Source organism: Oncorhynchus mykiss, chromosome 15, assembly GCF_057628025.1.
Source record: "Oncorhynchus mykiss isolate SJ-2025 chromosome 15, ASM5762802v1, whole genome shotgun sequence".
NCBI lineage: Eukaryota > Metazoa > Chordata > Actinopteri > Salmoniformes > Salmonidae > Oncorhynchus > Oncorhynchus mykiss.
In genome coordinates, this window is record NC_143036.1 from 67,597,501 (window position 1) to 67,615,000 (window position 17,500).

Consider the following 17,500-nt stretch of genomic DNA (forward strand, 5'->3'; position numbering starts at 1 on the left):
CCCACACTCTAACCTTAACCCATGGTGTGTGTTAGTGCATGGGTGTGTTAACTAGGTATGTGTGTGTGTGCTCCTCAATGTGTGTGGAAGTGAAAGCCAGTGCAGATTTACAGGCGGCTATAAAAGCCCCCATGGTGCCCCCAGAGGGGTCAGCAGGGGCCTGAGCAAAGGAGAAACTGATGGCTTGACAGAGGGAGAGGTGGAGAGTGACCATGTGATTGATGCTGTGAGGACCTTAACTTAACAGCCTGCTACAACTCTGGAGGGGATGGACTGTCAGGGCCTGGGCAGTAGTAGGTGAAAAAACATGTAGAGAGACCAACAAAGGAGGCAGGCAATCACACTCTGATACAGATGGACACGTGACAACACAGATAGGCCTAACAATGAACACACACACACAGGTAAAACAATGACAAGTTCAACTCAATGCTCTCGCAATAAATGCCCCTATCGAATGAGTACAGTTAGTGAGTGAGTGAGTGAGTGAGTGAGTGAGTGAGTGAGTGAGTGAGTGAGTGAGTGAGTGAGTGAGTGAGTGAGTGAGTGAGTGTGTGTGTGAGAAAGGAGAGAGGGGAGAGAGAGAGAGAAAGAAAGAGTGGAATTGGCTGAGGATCTAAGAATAGTCCTAGCCTTCTACAGAGGTCCCTCTCTCTTAATCTCTTGGTGAGAGCAGGTAATAAATAGAATTGATGAGCTGTTAGATCCTGACTTATGCCCCAGTCCTACTGCAGGACCCCCCCAGCTAAAAGCTGTCTGGGAGGGGGGGACCTCACAAAACCACACAGGATGCAGTCTTTACACATGTCAGTCTGTGTGGTGTTCGTGTTAAACCCCAGAGCAGACTGGACATGGAATCAGGAAGTGCAATGCAGTACTGCTTGTGGCCTAGCTACCTAGTGTAGAGTAGAGGCAATTACCTAGAACTAAACGTGTTAACTTTGTACTCCCTGTAGTTCTCATATTGATACACTAAACAAAAATACAAACGTATCATGTAAGGTGTTGGTCCCATGTTTCATGAGCTAAAAGACCCCAGAAATGTTCCATATACGCAAAAAGCTTATTACGCTCACATTTTATGCACATATTTGCTTACATCCCTGTTAGTGAGCCTTTCTCTTTGGCCAAGATAATCCATCCACCTGGCATACTGTATCAAGAAGCTGATTAAACAGCATGATCATTACACAGGTGCACCTTGTGCACCTAGGCCACTCTAAAATGTGCCGGTTTGTTACACAACACAATGCCAAAGACGTCTCAAGTTTTAGAGAATTTAGCAGTATGTCCAACTGGCCTCAAAAGCACAGCCCACGCCAGCCCAGGACCTCCTCATCAGACTTCTTCACCTGCAGGATCGTCTGAGACCAGCCACCCGGACAACTGATAAACCAGTTGGTTTGCACAACCAAAGAATTTCTGCACAAACTATCAGAAACCGTCTCAGGGAGGCTCATCTGCGTGTTCGTTGTCCTCACCAGGATCTTGACCTGACTGCAGTTCAGCATTGTAACTGACTTCAGTGGGCAAATGCTCACCTTCGATGGTCACTGGCTCCCTGGAGAAGTGGGTTCTTCACAGATGAATACCGGTTTCAACTGTACCGGAAAGATGTGCGGGCAAGCGGTTTGCTAATGTCAACATTGTGAACAGAGTGCCCCATGGTGGAGGTGGGGTTATGGTATGGGAAGGCTCAAGCTATGGACAACGAGCACAATTGCATTTTATCGATGGAAATTTTAATACACAGAGATACGGTGACGAGAACCTGGAGGCCCATTGTCCTGAGGCCCATTGTCCTGAGGCCCATTGTCCTGCCATATAAATTGACTGATTTCCTTATATGAACTTTCATCTTTGAAATTGCTGCATGCTGCGTTTATATCTTTTTTCAGTGTATTTATATCAAATCCAAGTATACAGCAAAAAACGAATTACCTCACTCTCCAAATGTACATGCACTGTACCCACCTTGCTGGCACAAACAAATCATAAGATGGTTATTATTATGGCAACCATTGTGTTGCAGCCAGGAAACCTGATCTATCGTTACCTCGGTCCCCACGGGAGTGTGGTGGCATGAGCTGCCCAGCCAGCATCAGAGGTGTCAAAGGCAACTAGCGCCTGTCAGAGCCGGTTTACGTGACGTGGTGGGGGCCATTTTGAGGCAAAGTCACATAACGTGCCTTAGTCTCCAGGAGGACTGAGTGACTCATTAAAGTGGAACTAATTAAAAGCGGGGTTGAGACGCTCCCAAAAGCAGGAGGGACATTTAAATGGCGCCCCGGAGAAACAAATATTTAGCATTTCATTAAAGGGAAGAACAAGGAGGGAGGGAGGGAGTCGTACTGCCCACCCGTATTAAAACCAGTTAAATGTAGCTGGGAGAGGAGGCCTTAAAACATGTCTTGTGTGTGGTGTGTGTGTTCATGCTTGTGTGTGTGTGTGTATTTGTTTGGCAATTGCCCACACTTTTAAAAAAATTACAGATGGGCGATTAGAGAGGACACCTGAAGCGAGGATGAGAGTGGAAGGTCCTGATGTTTTCGTGGCGCTGCCTCTACACTCACCGAAACGCCTAAATGTTAGCGTAGCGCGGGGAAATGTCAGAGGCAACTTCTATTACGCAAGGAAAGTACGCGCATCTCTAGGAGACAGAACACGTCTCCATCCTGAGCGGTATGATGGCTGCGTGGTCCCATGGTGTTTATACTTGCGTACTATTGTTTGTGCAGATGAACGTGGTACCTTCAGGCGTTTGGAAATTGCTCCCATGGATGAACCAGATGTGGAGGTCTACAATTTGTTTTGATTTTCCCATGATGTCAAGCCCAGAGGCACTGAGTTTGAAGGTAGGCCTTGAAATACATCCACAGGTACGCCTCCAATTGACTCAATTATGTCAATTAGCCTATCAGAACCTTCTAAAGCCATGACATCATTTCTGGACTTTTCCTAGCTGTTTAAAGGCAAAATCAACTTAGTGTATGTAAACTTCTGACCCACTGGAATTGTGATACAGTGAATTTTAAGTGAAATAATCTGTCTGGAAACAATTGTTGGAAAAATGACTTGTGTCATGCACAAAGTAGATGTCCTAACCGACTTGCCAAAACTATAGTTTGTTAACAAGATATTTGTGGAGTGGTTGAAAAATGAGTTTTAATGATTACAACCTAAGTGTATGTAAACTTCCGACTTCAACTGTATTTATTTACACACACACACACACACACACATAGTAGAAAAGCTGTAAAAAATGTTTTTAAATAGATATGTCCTTCAAAGATTAATGGGTTAACCAAAAAAAAAAAAAAGCAAGTCATTAGAGCGACAAACAACTGTATTTGTTGATTTCCCATAAATGAGGAGCATAACCATCTATGAGATTATGGTTGATCTAATATGATGTCAAAATATCATGTTGCTGCTTTCAAAACTCATCTCATTCCTTTGGAGGTGGAGGATAATAAGGAAGGACCAGTCCGGGGCGGAAGATCCCCTATGGTGTCCCAGGAGGGACAAAATGCATCACCACCGCCAACATTCATCCTTCACCCTTACACGCCCGATTAAGTCAGCTTGGATGAATGGGGGGTTATGAGAAAAGAGCAAGGGAGAGATGAGAGAGCAGGGAGGAGGAGAAGAGGAAGAAAGAGGAAAGCCACCATGAACAGGAAGTCAGGCTGTAAGGCAAGCAGTAAGGCAGGCAGTAAGGCAGGCAGTGCAGGGTTTGTGTTCCCTCTCTTTTGCAGTCTGCATACCCAAGCATGTGTTAACCAGCAGTAATGCAATTCACAATGTCATCCCTCATTACACTCCCCACAACAATGTGTGCTCCCCTTCTCCCCCTTAACTTCCTATCCCCAACATCACCCAACAGCAAACTGGGGGGAGAAGGTGTGGGGGGTGTGTTCTTTCTGCATGGGCAGACCAAGAGCAGCCGCAAACCTGCCCCAGAGGACCTCGGCTATAAGAGCCTGCAGGAATCCCGCGGATGACTGGAGAAGGGCGAGTGGTGGACCGAGGACACAGTCAAACAGACAACTGCACGCACTCACAGCCACAAGTGCACACACATACACACTCACACACACACTCGCATAAAACAACACACACTCCACAGGCTGTGAGGGCTGAGAGTTGCAGAGCTGACAGAATGCTGCAGCCTAGGTCTGAATGAGGAGGAGAGATGGGGATATACAAAGTTCTCCCTCCACCTTTCTTTCTGGCACCGTGGGGTAACAGGGGGCCAAGCCTGTCGCCTGCAGAGGAGAGCCACGTCCCTGGGGGAGTGGAGTGTGTGTGTGTGTGTGTGTGTGTGTGTGTGTGTGTGTGAGCGCAGGGCAGAGAATCAGATTATATAACATGGTAGCGGTATTAAATGTCCTCTGTCAGCTCTTAGCCTTTGTGTTGTGGGAGATGGATGTTGTGCACACACTGTTGAGGGAGAGTAAAGAGGGCAGGGGCACTCAGTCAGTATAGACACACAATGTATATTCACCTGCACACACACACAACTACCACACACACACACACACAATAGGAATAGGGAACTAAATGTGGTAGACAAAGTCCTCTTCCTCATCATGCCAACAGCGCTGGGTCTCCTACAGGTCACATCCCCCATTGTGTCCACCAGTCAAGGCACTGGAAAGAGCCCTTTACACACACTCTGTGTCCCCTGTCACCGACAACACACACACAGCCTTGGGGTAGATGGTTCGACTACTACATGACAAGGGTTATTTCTGTGGTGTGTACCTGTGATTACCCACAGAAGGAGGGGTGCCCTGAAACCACACCACTCACAATAGGGCCATCTATTGCAAAAGGATTACTGTAGCGCAACAGCATTGCTCCTATGGGATAGCATGTGACCATGTCGCTGCGCCACACACATCACAAACAGAGCCTGTGTACAGACCTCAGCATATAAACAGCCCATGTATTCCGACTGCGCAGGGCTAACGCCTGAGGGGCCAAAGGCATTTCATTAACTAAGAGTCGCAGCCCTTCTCAAATAGCCTTTCAACCACAACAAAGACATATGGCTGGGGTGGGATAGGAGGTTATGTGTACGTTTCATGTTTTATGGGGTTGGCCATTGTGCTAATGAGCAGCCGGCATATAACGGAAACCAGATAACAGTGTAATTAATCATTAATAAAACTAATGTCTGACTACCTTGGGATTATTATTAAACGTAATGTCTTTGACTACCTTGGGATTATTATTACAACTAATGTCTGACTACTTTGGGATTATTATTAAACCAATTGTCTTTGACTACCTTGGGATTATTATTACAACTAATGTCTGACTACTTTGGGATTATTATTAAACCAATTGTCTTTGACTACCTTGGGATTATTATTACAACTAATGTCTGACTACTTTGGGATTATTATTAAACCTGTATTTGACTACCTTGGGATTATTATTACAACTAATGTCTGACTACTTTGGGATAATTATTAAACCTGTATTTGACTACCTTGGGATTATTATTAAACCAATTGTCTTTGACTACCTTGGGATTATAATTGAAACTAATGTCTGACTACTTTGGGATCATTATTAAACCAATTGTCTTTGACTACCTTGGGATTATTATTAAAACTAAAGTCTTTGACTACCTTGGGATTATTATTGAAACTAAAGTCTTTGACTACCTTGGGATTATTATTAAAACTAAAGTCTTTGACTACCTTGGGATTATTATTGAAACTAAAGTCTTTGACTACCTTGGGATTATTATTAAAACTAAAGTCTTTGACTACCTTGGGATTATTATTAAAACTAATGTCTTTGACTACCTTGGGATTATTATTAAAACTAATGTCTTTGACTACCTTGGGATTATTATTAAAACTAATGTCTTTGACTACCTTGGGATTATTATTAAAACTAATGTCTTTGACTACCTTGGGATTATTATTAAAACTAATGTCTTTGACTACCTTGGGATTATTATTAAAACTAATGTCTTTGACTACCTTGGGATTATTATTACAACTAATGTCTTTGACTACCTTGGGATTATTATTACAACTAATGTCTTTGACTACCTTGGGATTATTATTACAACTAATGTCTTTGACTACCTTGGGATTATTATTAAAACTAATGTCTTTGACTACCTTGGGATTATTATTAAAACTAATGTCTTTGACTACCTTGGGATTATTATTAAACGTAATGTCTTTGACTACCTTGGGATTATTATTAAACCTAATGTCTGACTACCTTTGTGTCAAAGTCAATGTTTTCCCTACTATCGCTTGCATTGTTTCTGGAGAGATTCTGAGAAGATAAAAAAAATGGCATCCCGTCTTGACCAAAACAATTTAGGGGAAACACTGAATATTAGTTTTTACTTCCAACCTTCCTCAAAGCCTCACTCCCAGTACAATAGACCCAGTGAAACATGTGTCCCTGGCACAGCACCCTCCATAGCCCTGCATTATTCAAAGCAACCAGGAAACACACACAGGATGTTAAAGAGGATGTCTCCCTTCATATCCCCCTCATACTTCAGTGTATGTTTACACAGAGAGAAAAACACAAGAGTACAACGATGGCAGTGGCCCACACTCATTCATTTAAGATGAGGGGCTTAGCAGTTGAGGCAGAGTTCGCGCTATAGCGAAAGGTAAAGAGCTTTCTTGTGTCTATTCAAAGTTCACTGGTTATGACAGATTGTTTTGATACCGCTCCAAGAATCACTCGGCATCACAATGCAAACAAGCTGCCAGAGCCCAGCGCTTGAGAAATGATGCGAGGGGGAATGTATTACACAATGTAGAGTTCTACTTTCTATCATCATATTACCCCTCGCTCTAATCCACCGCAGACGGACGCAAACTGAAAGAATTAGCCAAATGTGGAGTCCGGTGACGCAGAAACAATGTCCCACCACTTTGTTGTTGTTGTATTCTGTGGGAAACACTATGTGCTGTTGGATAGCATGTTGACATCATCTCAAATGTCCTGGTTTACATGTTTCAGTTGGGTTTAATGATTCTCTGACAGGATGTTTCACACATCTCCCACTTCAACAGTGCCATGTCAGCAGTGTCCTTGTAGAGGCTGTCCATTTGGACCCAATCAATGATCTTCCTGTTGTTGCTGGGTAGAGTTGGGACGGCCATTTTGGGTCAATAACACAGGTGCTCCTGCCTAGTCATCAGACTGACAGGAGAGAGGATGAGCCGGTCAACTTCCACTCATGCTCAGACTCCAACATCAGCTCACCCACTTGATTCAACCAACAGGGTTTATGTGAAAGGTTATAGGTTGCTTTGGAAATTAAAACCAGAGGTTTGGTGAGGCACTGTGTGAATAGCCCAACAGCCTCTGTGGCTGCTTCCAGTGGCTCTCAATGTGCTTTCCAGGTATTTGGTGTGAAGGGGGGGGGTGTCTAATTGGATAACTCTTTCTTTCATTCTCTGTGTCGCTGCCGTGGCTCCTGTCTGACACCGACTGCCCTCCATTTGTTAAATAAGCAGGTAACAATGAGAAGTGATGACCGCAATGGTCATATATATATATATATATATAATCACTTGTCTACCCTGAGACGCAATTAGTCTCAATTCTTCACACTGCCTAATGACATTTGGTAGAAAAAAAATGATAATGATTTCACATCCGTGCCGAGCGTCTTCACAACGCTAACGGAAAGAGACCCGGGCCTGAATAAAATGGCTGAAGTAAAAAGTAATAACTTGCCGGCTGAGCGAGAGAGAGGGATTTACGTTAAAATGGGAGCTAAATTGAAGAAGGAGCACCTGAAATTTCCAGCAGATTGGCTCTCGAATTCGCTCATTAGTTCACAAACGACTTCAAATGAGCTGTTTAATAATAATCCCCAGTGCGTTTTTGAGGTATCGCCATGGTGATTGCAATAGGATCTCCCTCCGAGGGAGAAAGAGGGAGAAAAAGAAAGCAGAAAGCATGAACACTGCTTTGAGGAAGGTACTAATAGATGGATAGAGACGGCCTGTTCCTTGGAAGAGTAACAACAGGATTCCTTGTATGTAACGGTATGCCCTCTATACAGGTAATCTTTAATTACCACATGATACAGCCTAGTTATGTTGATTCCATGTAAATCCCCTTGACTGACAAAACAGCCAGACAAGTATGTTTTCCATAGTAACACCAATAAATGGTAATAAGGCTAGGGGAAGAGATGCTATCACTAGCCTAATCCAGAGTATTAATATATAGTATTAATATAGTAAACCAAGGTACACTTCCTCCAGCATGTGCTCAGGAAGACGACAGGCATATTAGGTTCACTAAAACCCCAATTATCTTGATTCATTCTCTGCTTGTTCTTGTTTATCCAGGTGTGTAATGTGCTGACTGTGGATCAGCCTGTGCAGATAGGGCCATGGGGAGATCTCCAAAGCTTTGGGGCTATTTCTGACAACACTTCTAAAAAAATAATACATCATTGACAACCCATAGAGAGGAAGAAATGGGATGATTTTTGATTACGTGGAAACGTTTTGGCTTATGAAGCAAGCCACTTGACCCTTTGTGTGACTCAGTGTTGGTAATGGTGAGCAAGAGTTAAGATTGCTGCGTACCAACAACAATCAGGACACGCTTACAGTGCTTGTCGGCCAAACATGGGACATGTTAACGTTGATTTCCCTTACATTACCAGAGACGCTCTGGCTAGTAGCTCTGGGTATTCAAACAGCCCCTGAGGCAGTGGAACATTAGTCAGTCTCTCCTAACGCTTGGATTCCTCCCAAAAACCCAGCTGAAACAGGATTATGTACTTCAATCAGTCGTCCTCAAGGACGCGGTTTGGGAGGAGTTCCAACGTCAAACACGGGGTACTTTTAAATTCTCAGACAGACGGATGCATGTTGACGGACGGATGTGAAACGAGACAGTACAGCGGTCGGCCAAGCTTTACCTCCCCAGGGATTCAGCTGTTCTTAAAAGGTCACGGGCAATGCAGGTGCCAGAGACTCTCAAAATGGTATTCACACGAAACAGTACAAACCGTACAGCCCACAACGCAGCCCATCTCACCCTCCCCTCCCACTGTCAGATGAAGGAAGGAAGTTCAGGGGAATAAGGTCATGACTACATTTGTGAAGAAGCATGATTCCAGTTAATTACAGGTATTACGAGGATGATTAAGGAGAGAAGGGGGGGAAGACTGGGGAAAGATGGATGGGGAGTGGTCTCTATAGAAGGCAGAAAAAAGGGATAGGGGGATCACCAGGAAGGTCATATAATCTTGCTCGTCCCTCCTCCTCTCTCTCGCTCTCTGAAGGCCTATCAGAGGAAGCTAATCTCTTTCACTACCGGGTAATTACAGCAGAAAACCACTTGCTCAACAGAAACAGGGGCTCTGGTTTTATCAAGGACCCATCCCATTACTTCTTCATAATTAGGCTGCTCCAATTATCAGTGTGTTCGTTTTCTCCTCTATCACAGCCTACTGGCTGGGTGTGCTGAGGCAGGGGGCGGGGCTCCCATGGAGGAGTCAAACATTGACAAGAGCCAGAATTGCAAGTCAACAACAACTAAGGAGGACAATGAAACCCACTGGGCTGCATAGCAACAAAAACAAAGAGAGAGAGCTTTGGTATTCTGAACTGATTGTTCTTTTCTCCCCGTCTCTCTTCATTTCAGAACACTTTCATTTTTGTGTTTGTGTGAGTGTTCTTGTGATTGTCCCTAGAGGTGCACCGGTGCCCTTACCGACCTCATTCTTTGGGAACTCGTAAAACTAGGCCTGAATAGAAAAAATGATGCTCCGTTCCACTTTGAGCCCAATTGTTACTGTACAAAACCCACCGTCCCCTCTCGCTCTCCCAGCATGTGAATAGTGGGAGTGTAACACAAACAAATGCAATGGCACTTGTTCGGCAGCAGGATACAGGCAGTGTTTCAGCAGACCTTGTTAACAGTGATGCTTCGTAAGCAGGAATCAGATTCTTCCACCATCCAGAGAGAAGTCCCGGTACACAAGAATGCTTTCACTAAACAAACAAGAGAAGGCATTAAAATGGGCCGGGGCATAGGAATAAAATGAGTAGTGCTTTGTTAAAACAACGTAACACTAATTATAAGCTGGGTGGTTTGAGCCCTGAATGCTGATTGGCTGACAGTCGTGATATATCAGACCGTATACCACGTATAAACACTTATTTGTACTGCTATAATTCCGCTAGTAAACAGTTTATAATAGCAATAAGGCACCTCGGGGGTTTGTGGTATATGGCCAATATACCACGGCTAAGGGCTGTATGCAGGCACTCCTCATTGGGTCGTGCTTCAGAACAGCCCTTAGCCGTGGTTTATTGGCCCTATACCACAAACCCCCTTGTGCCTTATTGCTTAAGTAAAAACGTGCTCCATCTATTCTCTAGACAGTGGTTAAGTCATGTTAGGGGAAGATTAACAGTTAATTTGTCAAGGCAAGAAGCTAGAGAGACAGCTTTGACCACCACTGCACCCGCCAAGTCTATCTGTAGTCTCAAAATGATGCAACCGCTCATCCAGATAGATGTGGCAGAACAGAATTAGGCATGTGGTGTGACCAGGCCTTGACCTTCCTATCTAAATGGGACACGATTGAGCTGAGTCTTGCATAACGGAGGCAGACATCAATTTAAGAGATGCTGATCTCCGAGCCCAAATATGCTGATGGCCATAAAGATAAAAACAGAAGCAGACAACTTTGTGAGAGCTTTCATTTCAACCGTAACGACCTCCTCCCATTGGCGTCGTCGCGCAAAGAAAACCTCATATCAACGGGAGTCACTCGAGCTAAGCAGTTTAGTTTTAGGAACAAGTGCAAAAGCAGCAACATCCCCCCCCCCCCTCCCCTCATGCCCCGGTCCCTGCTCCCCCAGCGGTGGAAACTTTAATGAGGGTTTCTCTGGACCCCCCAGAGTCCACTACATTACGCCAAGCCCCCTTTCTTGTCGGGGGATACGCCTGACACAGCAACAACAATTTCTCCCATATCCACAGCCAGGGGGGGCAATAAAAAGAGAGAGGGGGAAGAAGAAGAAGACGAGAGAGGAGGATGGTACACCTAGAGAAGGACGGCCCGGCCCGGCTGCACTTCAGAAGAAAGAAAAAAAGCAGAGCGCTCAGCTTTTTCTTCGCCAGGTCCCGAAGGGTTAATTATATCCACAACCCATCCGCCTCTCGTCTGACCCCCAGGATGTACACAGCACACAAACCTCTGCCCCACATATACACAAGGGGGTGGGGGGCTGTTGTCTTTCGGCTCAATGCCACTCAGGGAAACCCACTTCAAACACAATCACAGCCCTCAATAGCCCTTGAGGGCCACAACTGACGGTTAGGCCAAGTAGAGAAAGAGAGAATCTCACTGTTGCCCTCTTAAGCTCTGCTCTCAATCAGGTCAGGTCTGCAACACGAAGCCAATCTGGCCTGTACTCCTGGACAGACTGGTAGGGAGGCCAAAAAGAGCTCTCTCCTCACCGTCGCCTCAGCAGACGACGTGCATCCATTGCACATCGTGGGAGATTAGATTTACTTTGTACTCCGGCCCCAGGTTCACTCCCTATCCCCACCACTCAGATGGATGTTTCTCATATAGTGCTGCAAGAGCCGTGATGGATTCAGAGGAAGGACAGGGAACACAGTCCCTGCTTGGCTCCAGCAGTAGATCATTCCAATGATAGGAGAAAAGCAGATGCGGCAGCTTCCCAAAGCGTTGGGCATAGCAGGGAGAGGTAGAGAGAGTGGTAGCGGGGATAGAGGACGGGGGAGACAGCTGGCCCAGGACTGAATTCATCTGGCATAATGAAAATGGAGGGAGAGATTGGGATCACTAAGAGAGAGGGCCTCCATCCATCAAAGGCCTGCGATAGGAAGGGAAAGGAGGCGTCAATGATAACGGGGGAATATGTGGCAATTCTCCTCCCCAAAGACGTAGCATCAGTCTCACCACTCTCATCATTGGCTGGCTTTCTCCATGCAACAGATGAGATTGATGTATTTGGAGGAAATTGATATAGTATGATGAAGGGGTGACAGATTTCTAACACAAGGACAGGGTCTCTAAGCCGATATTATGAAAAGCCTTTTAACTGTGTTGCTAACCATAGCATTCATGCTAACTAGCTGTTTAAAGTTAAGACAGGAACTGAGTGATGTCAACTAGTACTGGTCTTGGTGCCCAAGTCCACTGGACTTTGTGATACCAACTAGTCTTGGAGTCCATGTCTTCTAGCTAACTAGCCCAACTTTTCCACAAATACTAACCCTATTCCAAATTATTTCACCATCTCTTACCTCTTCAAAGTTTTGTTGTTGCCTAAATTGTTCCCACATGGACCAGAAATGCATAGATAAATGTTTTAAATATAGAGACCAAACGGACCCAAGGACTGCTAGATTCGAACAGACCCGAGGACAACTAGATCCGTTCAGTATAGACCTGGTCGGATCCAGACCCGATCCAATCCATGTGAGGGAAGCAGCAGAAAAGTATATATTTTTTTAAAGATACTTAAACTTCTTATGGCTGCCATCCCGTTAACCTGTTGCGACTCTAGGGGCAGTATTTTCATTTTTGGAAAAAAAACGTTCCCGTTTTAAACGGGATATGTTGTCAGGACAAGATGCTAGAATATGCATATAATTGACAGCTTAGGATAGAAAACACTAACGTTTCCAAAACTGTAAAGATATTGTCTGTGAGTATAACAGAACTGATGTTGCAGGCGAAAGCCTGAGAAAAATCCAATCCGGAAGTGCCCCAGGTTTTGAAAGCGCTGCGTGCCAATGAGTCCCCATTGAGCTGTGAATGTGCTATGAACCAGCTTACGCTTTCTACGTATTCCCCAAGGTGTCTACAGCATTGACGTAGTTTTACACATTTATGTTGAAGAATACCCGTAGGGGGCTACATTGCGCAAGTGGTCACATGATGCTCCCGGAGAAAATCTCACGTAAAGTACAGGGGTAGCCATTATTCCAATCGCTTCTACTGAGAAACCAATTGCCCCGGTGGATATATTATCAAATAGATATTTGAAAAACACCTTGAGGATTGATTATAAACAACGTTTGCCATGTTTCTGTCGATATTATGGAGCTAATTTGGAATATTTTTCGCCGTTGTCGTGACCACAATTTCCGGTCGATTTCTCAGCCAAACGTGAAGAACAAACGGAGGTATTTCGCCTACAAAAATAATCTTTTGGGAAAAAATGAACTTTGGCTATCTACCTGGGAGTCTCGTGAGCGAAAACACCCAAAGTTCATCAAAGGTAAACTATTTAATTTGACTGCTTTTCTGATTTCCGTGACAAGGTTGCCTGCTGCTAGCAAGGCATAATGTTATGCTAGGCTATGATAAACTTACACAAATGCTTGTCTAGCTTTGGCTGTAAAGCATATTTTGAAAATCTGAGATGACAGGGTGATTAACAAAAGGCTAAGCTGTGTTCCAATATATTTCACTTGTGATTTTCATGAATAAGAAGATTTTCTAGGAAGATTTATGTCCGTTGCGTTATGCTAATTAGTGTCAGATGATGACAACGGTCCCGTTCACGTTTGGCTGCCCAAACTCTGTTACGCATACAAAACGCTGCTGGCACCCGGCCATACAATGACGCGATGTTATTGTTCTCGCTCATTTTTCAAAATAAAAGCCTGAAACTATGTCTAAAGACTGTTGACACCTTGAGGAAGAGATAAGAAAAGGAATCTGGTTGATATCCCTTTAAATGGAGCAAAGGGCAGGGTATGGAACATGGCGTTTTCAAAATAGAAGCCACTTCCTGGTTTGATTTTCCTCAGGGTTTCACCTGCAATATCAGTTCTGTTATACTCACAGACAATATGTTTTCTATCCAATACTAATAATAATATGCATATATTAGCAACTGAGACTGAGGAGCAGGCCGTTTAGTTTGGGCAACTTATTCATCCAAGCTACTCAATACTGCCCCCCAGCCATAAGAAGTTAATAACCGGAGCTGATAAAGCACAAGAGGAGAGAGAGATGTTCTGCTGTATCAGGCTGTGGAGGGACTGTACTGTGAGCGAGTGACACGGGGAGCAGGGAGGATGGAGAGACAAGAGACAGCAACCAAGCCATAGTAGACTAATAGCTGTCATAGCTAGGTTATTTATCATCAAATATGATTACATAGTACCGGTCTTGACTACATCAAAACGGGAGAAGCAAGTTAAGCTAGATAACGTTAGCTAGCTAGGCTAACTGAAGCTGCAGTGAATGAGCTTTCTAGTCCTACTGTTACAAACAACAACTCCCTGCAGAATATTAAGTAGCAGCCTACCTGTTGGCTCTTGGTGGTGGTCACCTATCCTCCCCCTTAAACTTTTCATTCTGTCATTTTAATTCAATCTTCCATTGATTAGACGTCTATCTTTTGCCACACAAGGAGGCTCTATGACTGTAGCCTATTGCCGATTTGATGATTTATGACTGGCTTAACAGCAGCAACAAGCTACACGCTCCACTCTCGTGAAAAGCAAGAGCATCAGCATAAATAACATTTCACTCTCTCTACTACACAGAGATCAGATCATACCCAGACCCGTGACAATCATATCATACCCAGACCTGTGACAATCATATCAGATCATACCCAGACCAGTGACAATCATATCAGATCATACCCAGACCCGTGACAATCATATCATACCCAGACCTGTGATAATCATATCAGATCATACCCAGACCCGTGACAATCATATCAGATCATACCCAGACCAGTGACAATCATATCAGATCATACCCAGACCAGTGACAATCATATCAGATCATACCCAGACCCGTGACAATCATATCAGATCATACCCAGACCAGTGACAATCATATCAGATCATACCCAGACCAGTGACAATCATATCAGATCATACCCAGACCAGTGACAATCATATCAGATCATACCCAGACCAGTGACAATCATATCAGATCATACCCAGACCAGTGACAATCAGATCATACCCAGACCAGTGACAATCATATCAGATCATACCCAGACCTGTGACAATCATATCAGATCATACCCAGACCAGTGACAATCATATCAGATCATACCCAGACCCGTGACAATCATATCAGATCATACCCAGACCAGTGACAATCAGATCATACCCAGACCAGTGACAATCATATCAGATCATACCCAGACCTGTGACAATCATATCAGATCATACCCAGACCCGTGACAATCATCTTAGATCATACCCAGACCTGTGACAATCATATTAGATCACAACCAGACCCGTGACAATCATATTAGATTACAACCAGACATGGGGATTCATTAGGAATTCTGGATCTGGACCCGGGATCGGGTCTCCGATATTCGGATACAGGTGGATCCGTGAAGACCTATAGTTAGGATGAGCCCTAAAGCCCATGCAAACTAAGCCTGATGCTAATGGTTAAGTGCTAACAAACAAAAGCACCCTCAGGGCTAACAAAGATTGTTAACCCCCAAACACTAACAAACAAAAGCACCCTCAGGGCTAACAAAGATTGTTAACCTCAAAACACTAACAAACAAAACACCCTCAGGGCTAACAAAGATTGTTAACCTCAAAACACTAACAAACAAAAACACCCTCAGGGCTAACAAAGATTGTTAACCTCAAAACACTAACAAACAAAACACCCTCAGGGCTAACAAAGATTGTTAACCTCAAAACACTAACAAACAAAAACACCCTCAGGGCTAACAAAGATTGTTAACCCCAAAACACTAACAAACAAAAACACCCTCAGGGCTAACAAAGATTGTTAACCTCAAAACACTAACAAACAAAAGCACCCTCAGGGCTAACAAAGATTGTTAACCTCAAAACACTAACAAACAAAAGCACCCTCAGGGCTAACAAAGATTGTTAACCTCAAAACACTAACAAACAAAAACACCCTCAGGGCTAACAAAGATTGTTAACCCCAAAACACTAACAAACAAAAACACCCTCAGGGCTAACAAAGATTGTTAACCCCAAAACACTAACAAACAAAAACACCCTCAGGGCTAACAAAGATTGTTAACCCCAAAACGCTAGAAAAACATGAGCTGGAGCACACCCAGAAAAATGATTTTGTGTGGAGGTGCTGACTAACGAAGAATAAACTATAAACTATAGTAAAGAGAACCACACACTCCATATATAACCCCAAAAAGCTAACAAACAAAAACACGGGGCAAACTGAGGACTTACCTTGTCTTTCCTGAGACGGGAGGCCTCCTCTCCGGATACCAGGGTCTTGTAGTAGGAGCTACGCTCGGCCGTGAAGTGGACCTTCGATAGGGCGTTCTCTACCAGCGCCACCGACAGGTTAACCCCCTCGATGTGAAGCCAGCCAATGAAGTTACCAGCCTTGTCCATACTCTCTACTTCCACCTCCACCTGCCAGAGAGAAGAGGGAGGAGACAGAAGAGGAGGGAGAAATGAGACTGGGTTAATGTACTGTATCGGGATTAGGTTTGAGATTCTATTAGAGAACGCGCGGAGGGTGCTCTGAAGCAGGACACACTCTCCTGTCCTTAAATAGACAGATCATTGGAGGCCCCTGAGCTCGCTATCGATCTGAGAGCCTTGAGCTCGCACGAACACAGCTGATGTGGCAGCTCTCTCACTGTCAGTTGGCCTTCGCGCTGTTTTGGTCACCGCCGCCGCGCTCATCTTTCATGCACAATTACACCCAGCGGAGACACTCAGTGGGTTAGACCTCCAAGACGACTCAGGACCCCTAGATTGATCCCATTGGTCTCTGAGCCGTGGAGGGACACCATATGAAAGGTACTGGAATATAAAGGTCATGAAAATCTAATTAGCGTTTCAAAAAGTCGGAAAGTGACTTTGAGCTGGAACACTAATAGACCAAGAATGTTTTTTAGGGGACAGCTGAGGAACATCTCATAGTTCTTTAACAAAACACATCCATGATTAGCTGGAGCAGATCCATAATTGAATAGTATAATAGTAAACCTGTTTTCCCTCTTGACTTCAGCTGATGCCAACAACAACCTTAAAAGAACTGATTTTCTAATTCAGTATCGAGTTCAAACTTCATCTACCAGTCTTTGGTTAAGACTTCAATACCGTTATAGAGTAAGGTTCCCACACATTTTCAAAATCTTTTGCAATTAGTGTGAGCCAAATTGCATTCCCTGTGGTGCTAACCCTGCTGCTGACAAAGTGCCGGGTATTTAACAACATTAGCCTTTTGGAGACAATAACCAAAATCTGCCTATTCAGGAGAATTACCTATTCATTACGTTTTGTTTCATAAAGCGTGGGAGGAGAGAAAGACAAATCAATATGGCGTTGTTTTTTCCCTCCGACGGCAGAGTGGGAGAGAGAGAGAGAAAAGAGAGGCCAGGTGTGGAGAAGACATACTGGAGTAAGTCAAAGACTCTGGCTGCTTAGCCTCTGTGGGCCCCCGTGGGAAATCTGACGCAGATGACTTTGCCTTGCTCCT

General features: G+C 44.3%; 1 protein-coding gene across 2 annotated transcripts in view; it reads right to left on the reverse strand.

The window, feature by feature from the left end:
• Positions 1-17,500, reverse strand: part of LOC110490780 (staphylococcal nuclease domain-containing protein 1) — a 374,611-nt gene that overhangs the window by 125,631 nt on the left and 231,480 nt on the right. For both annotated transcript variants that reach the window (XM_036944950.2, XM_090200893.1), the window contains exon 17: positions 16,237-16,425. In XM_036944950.2, coding sequence (XP_036800845.1) covers positions 16,237-16,425 — 189 coding nt within the window. The remainder of the gene's footprint in view (positions 1-16,236; positions 16,426-17,500) is intronic.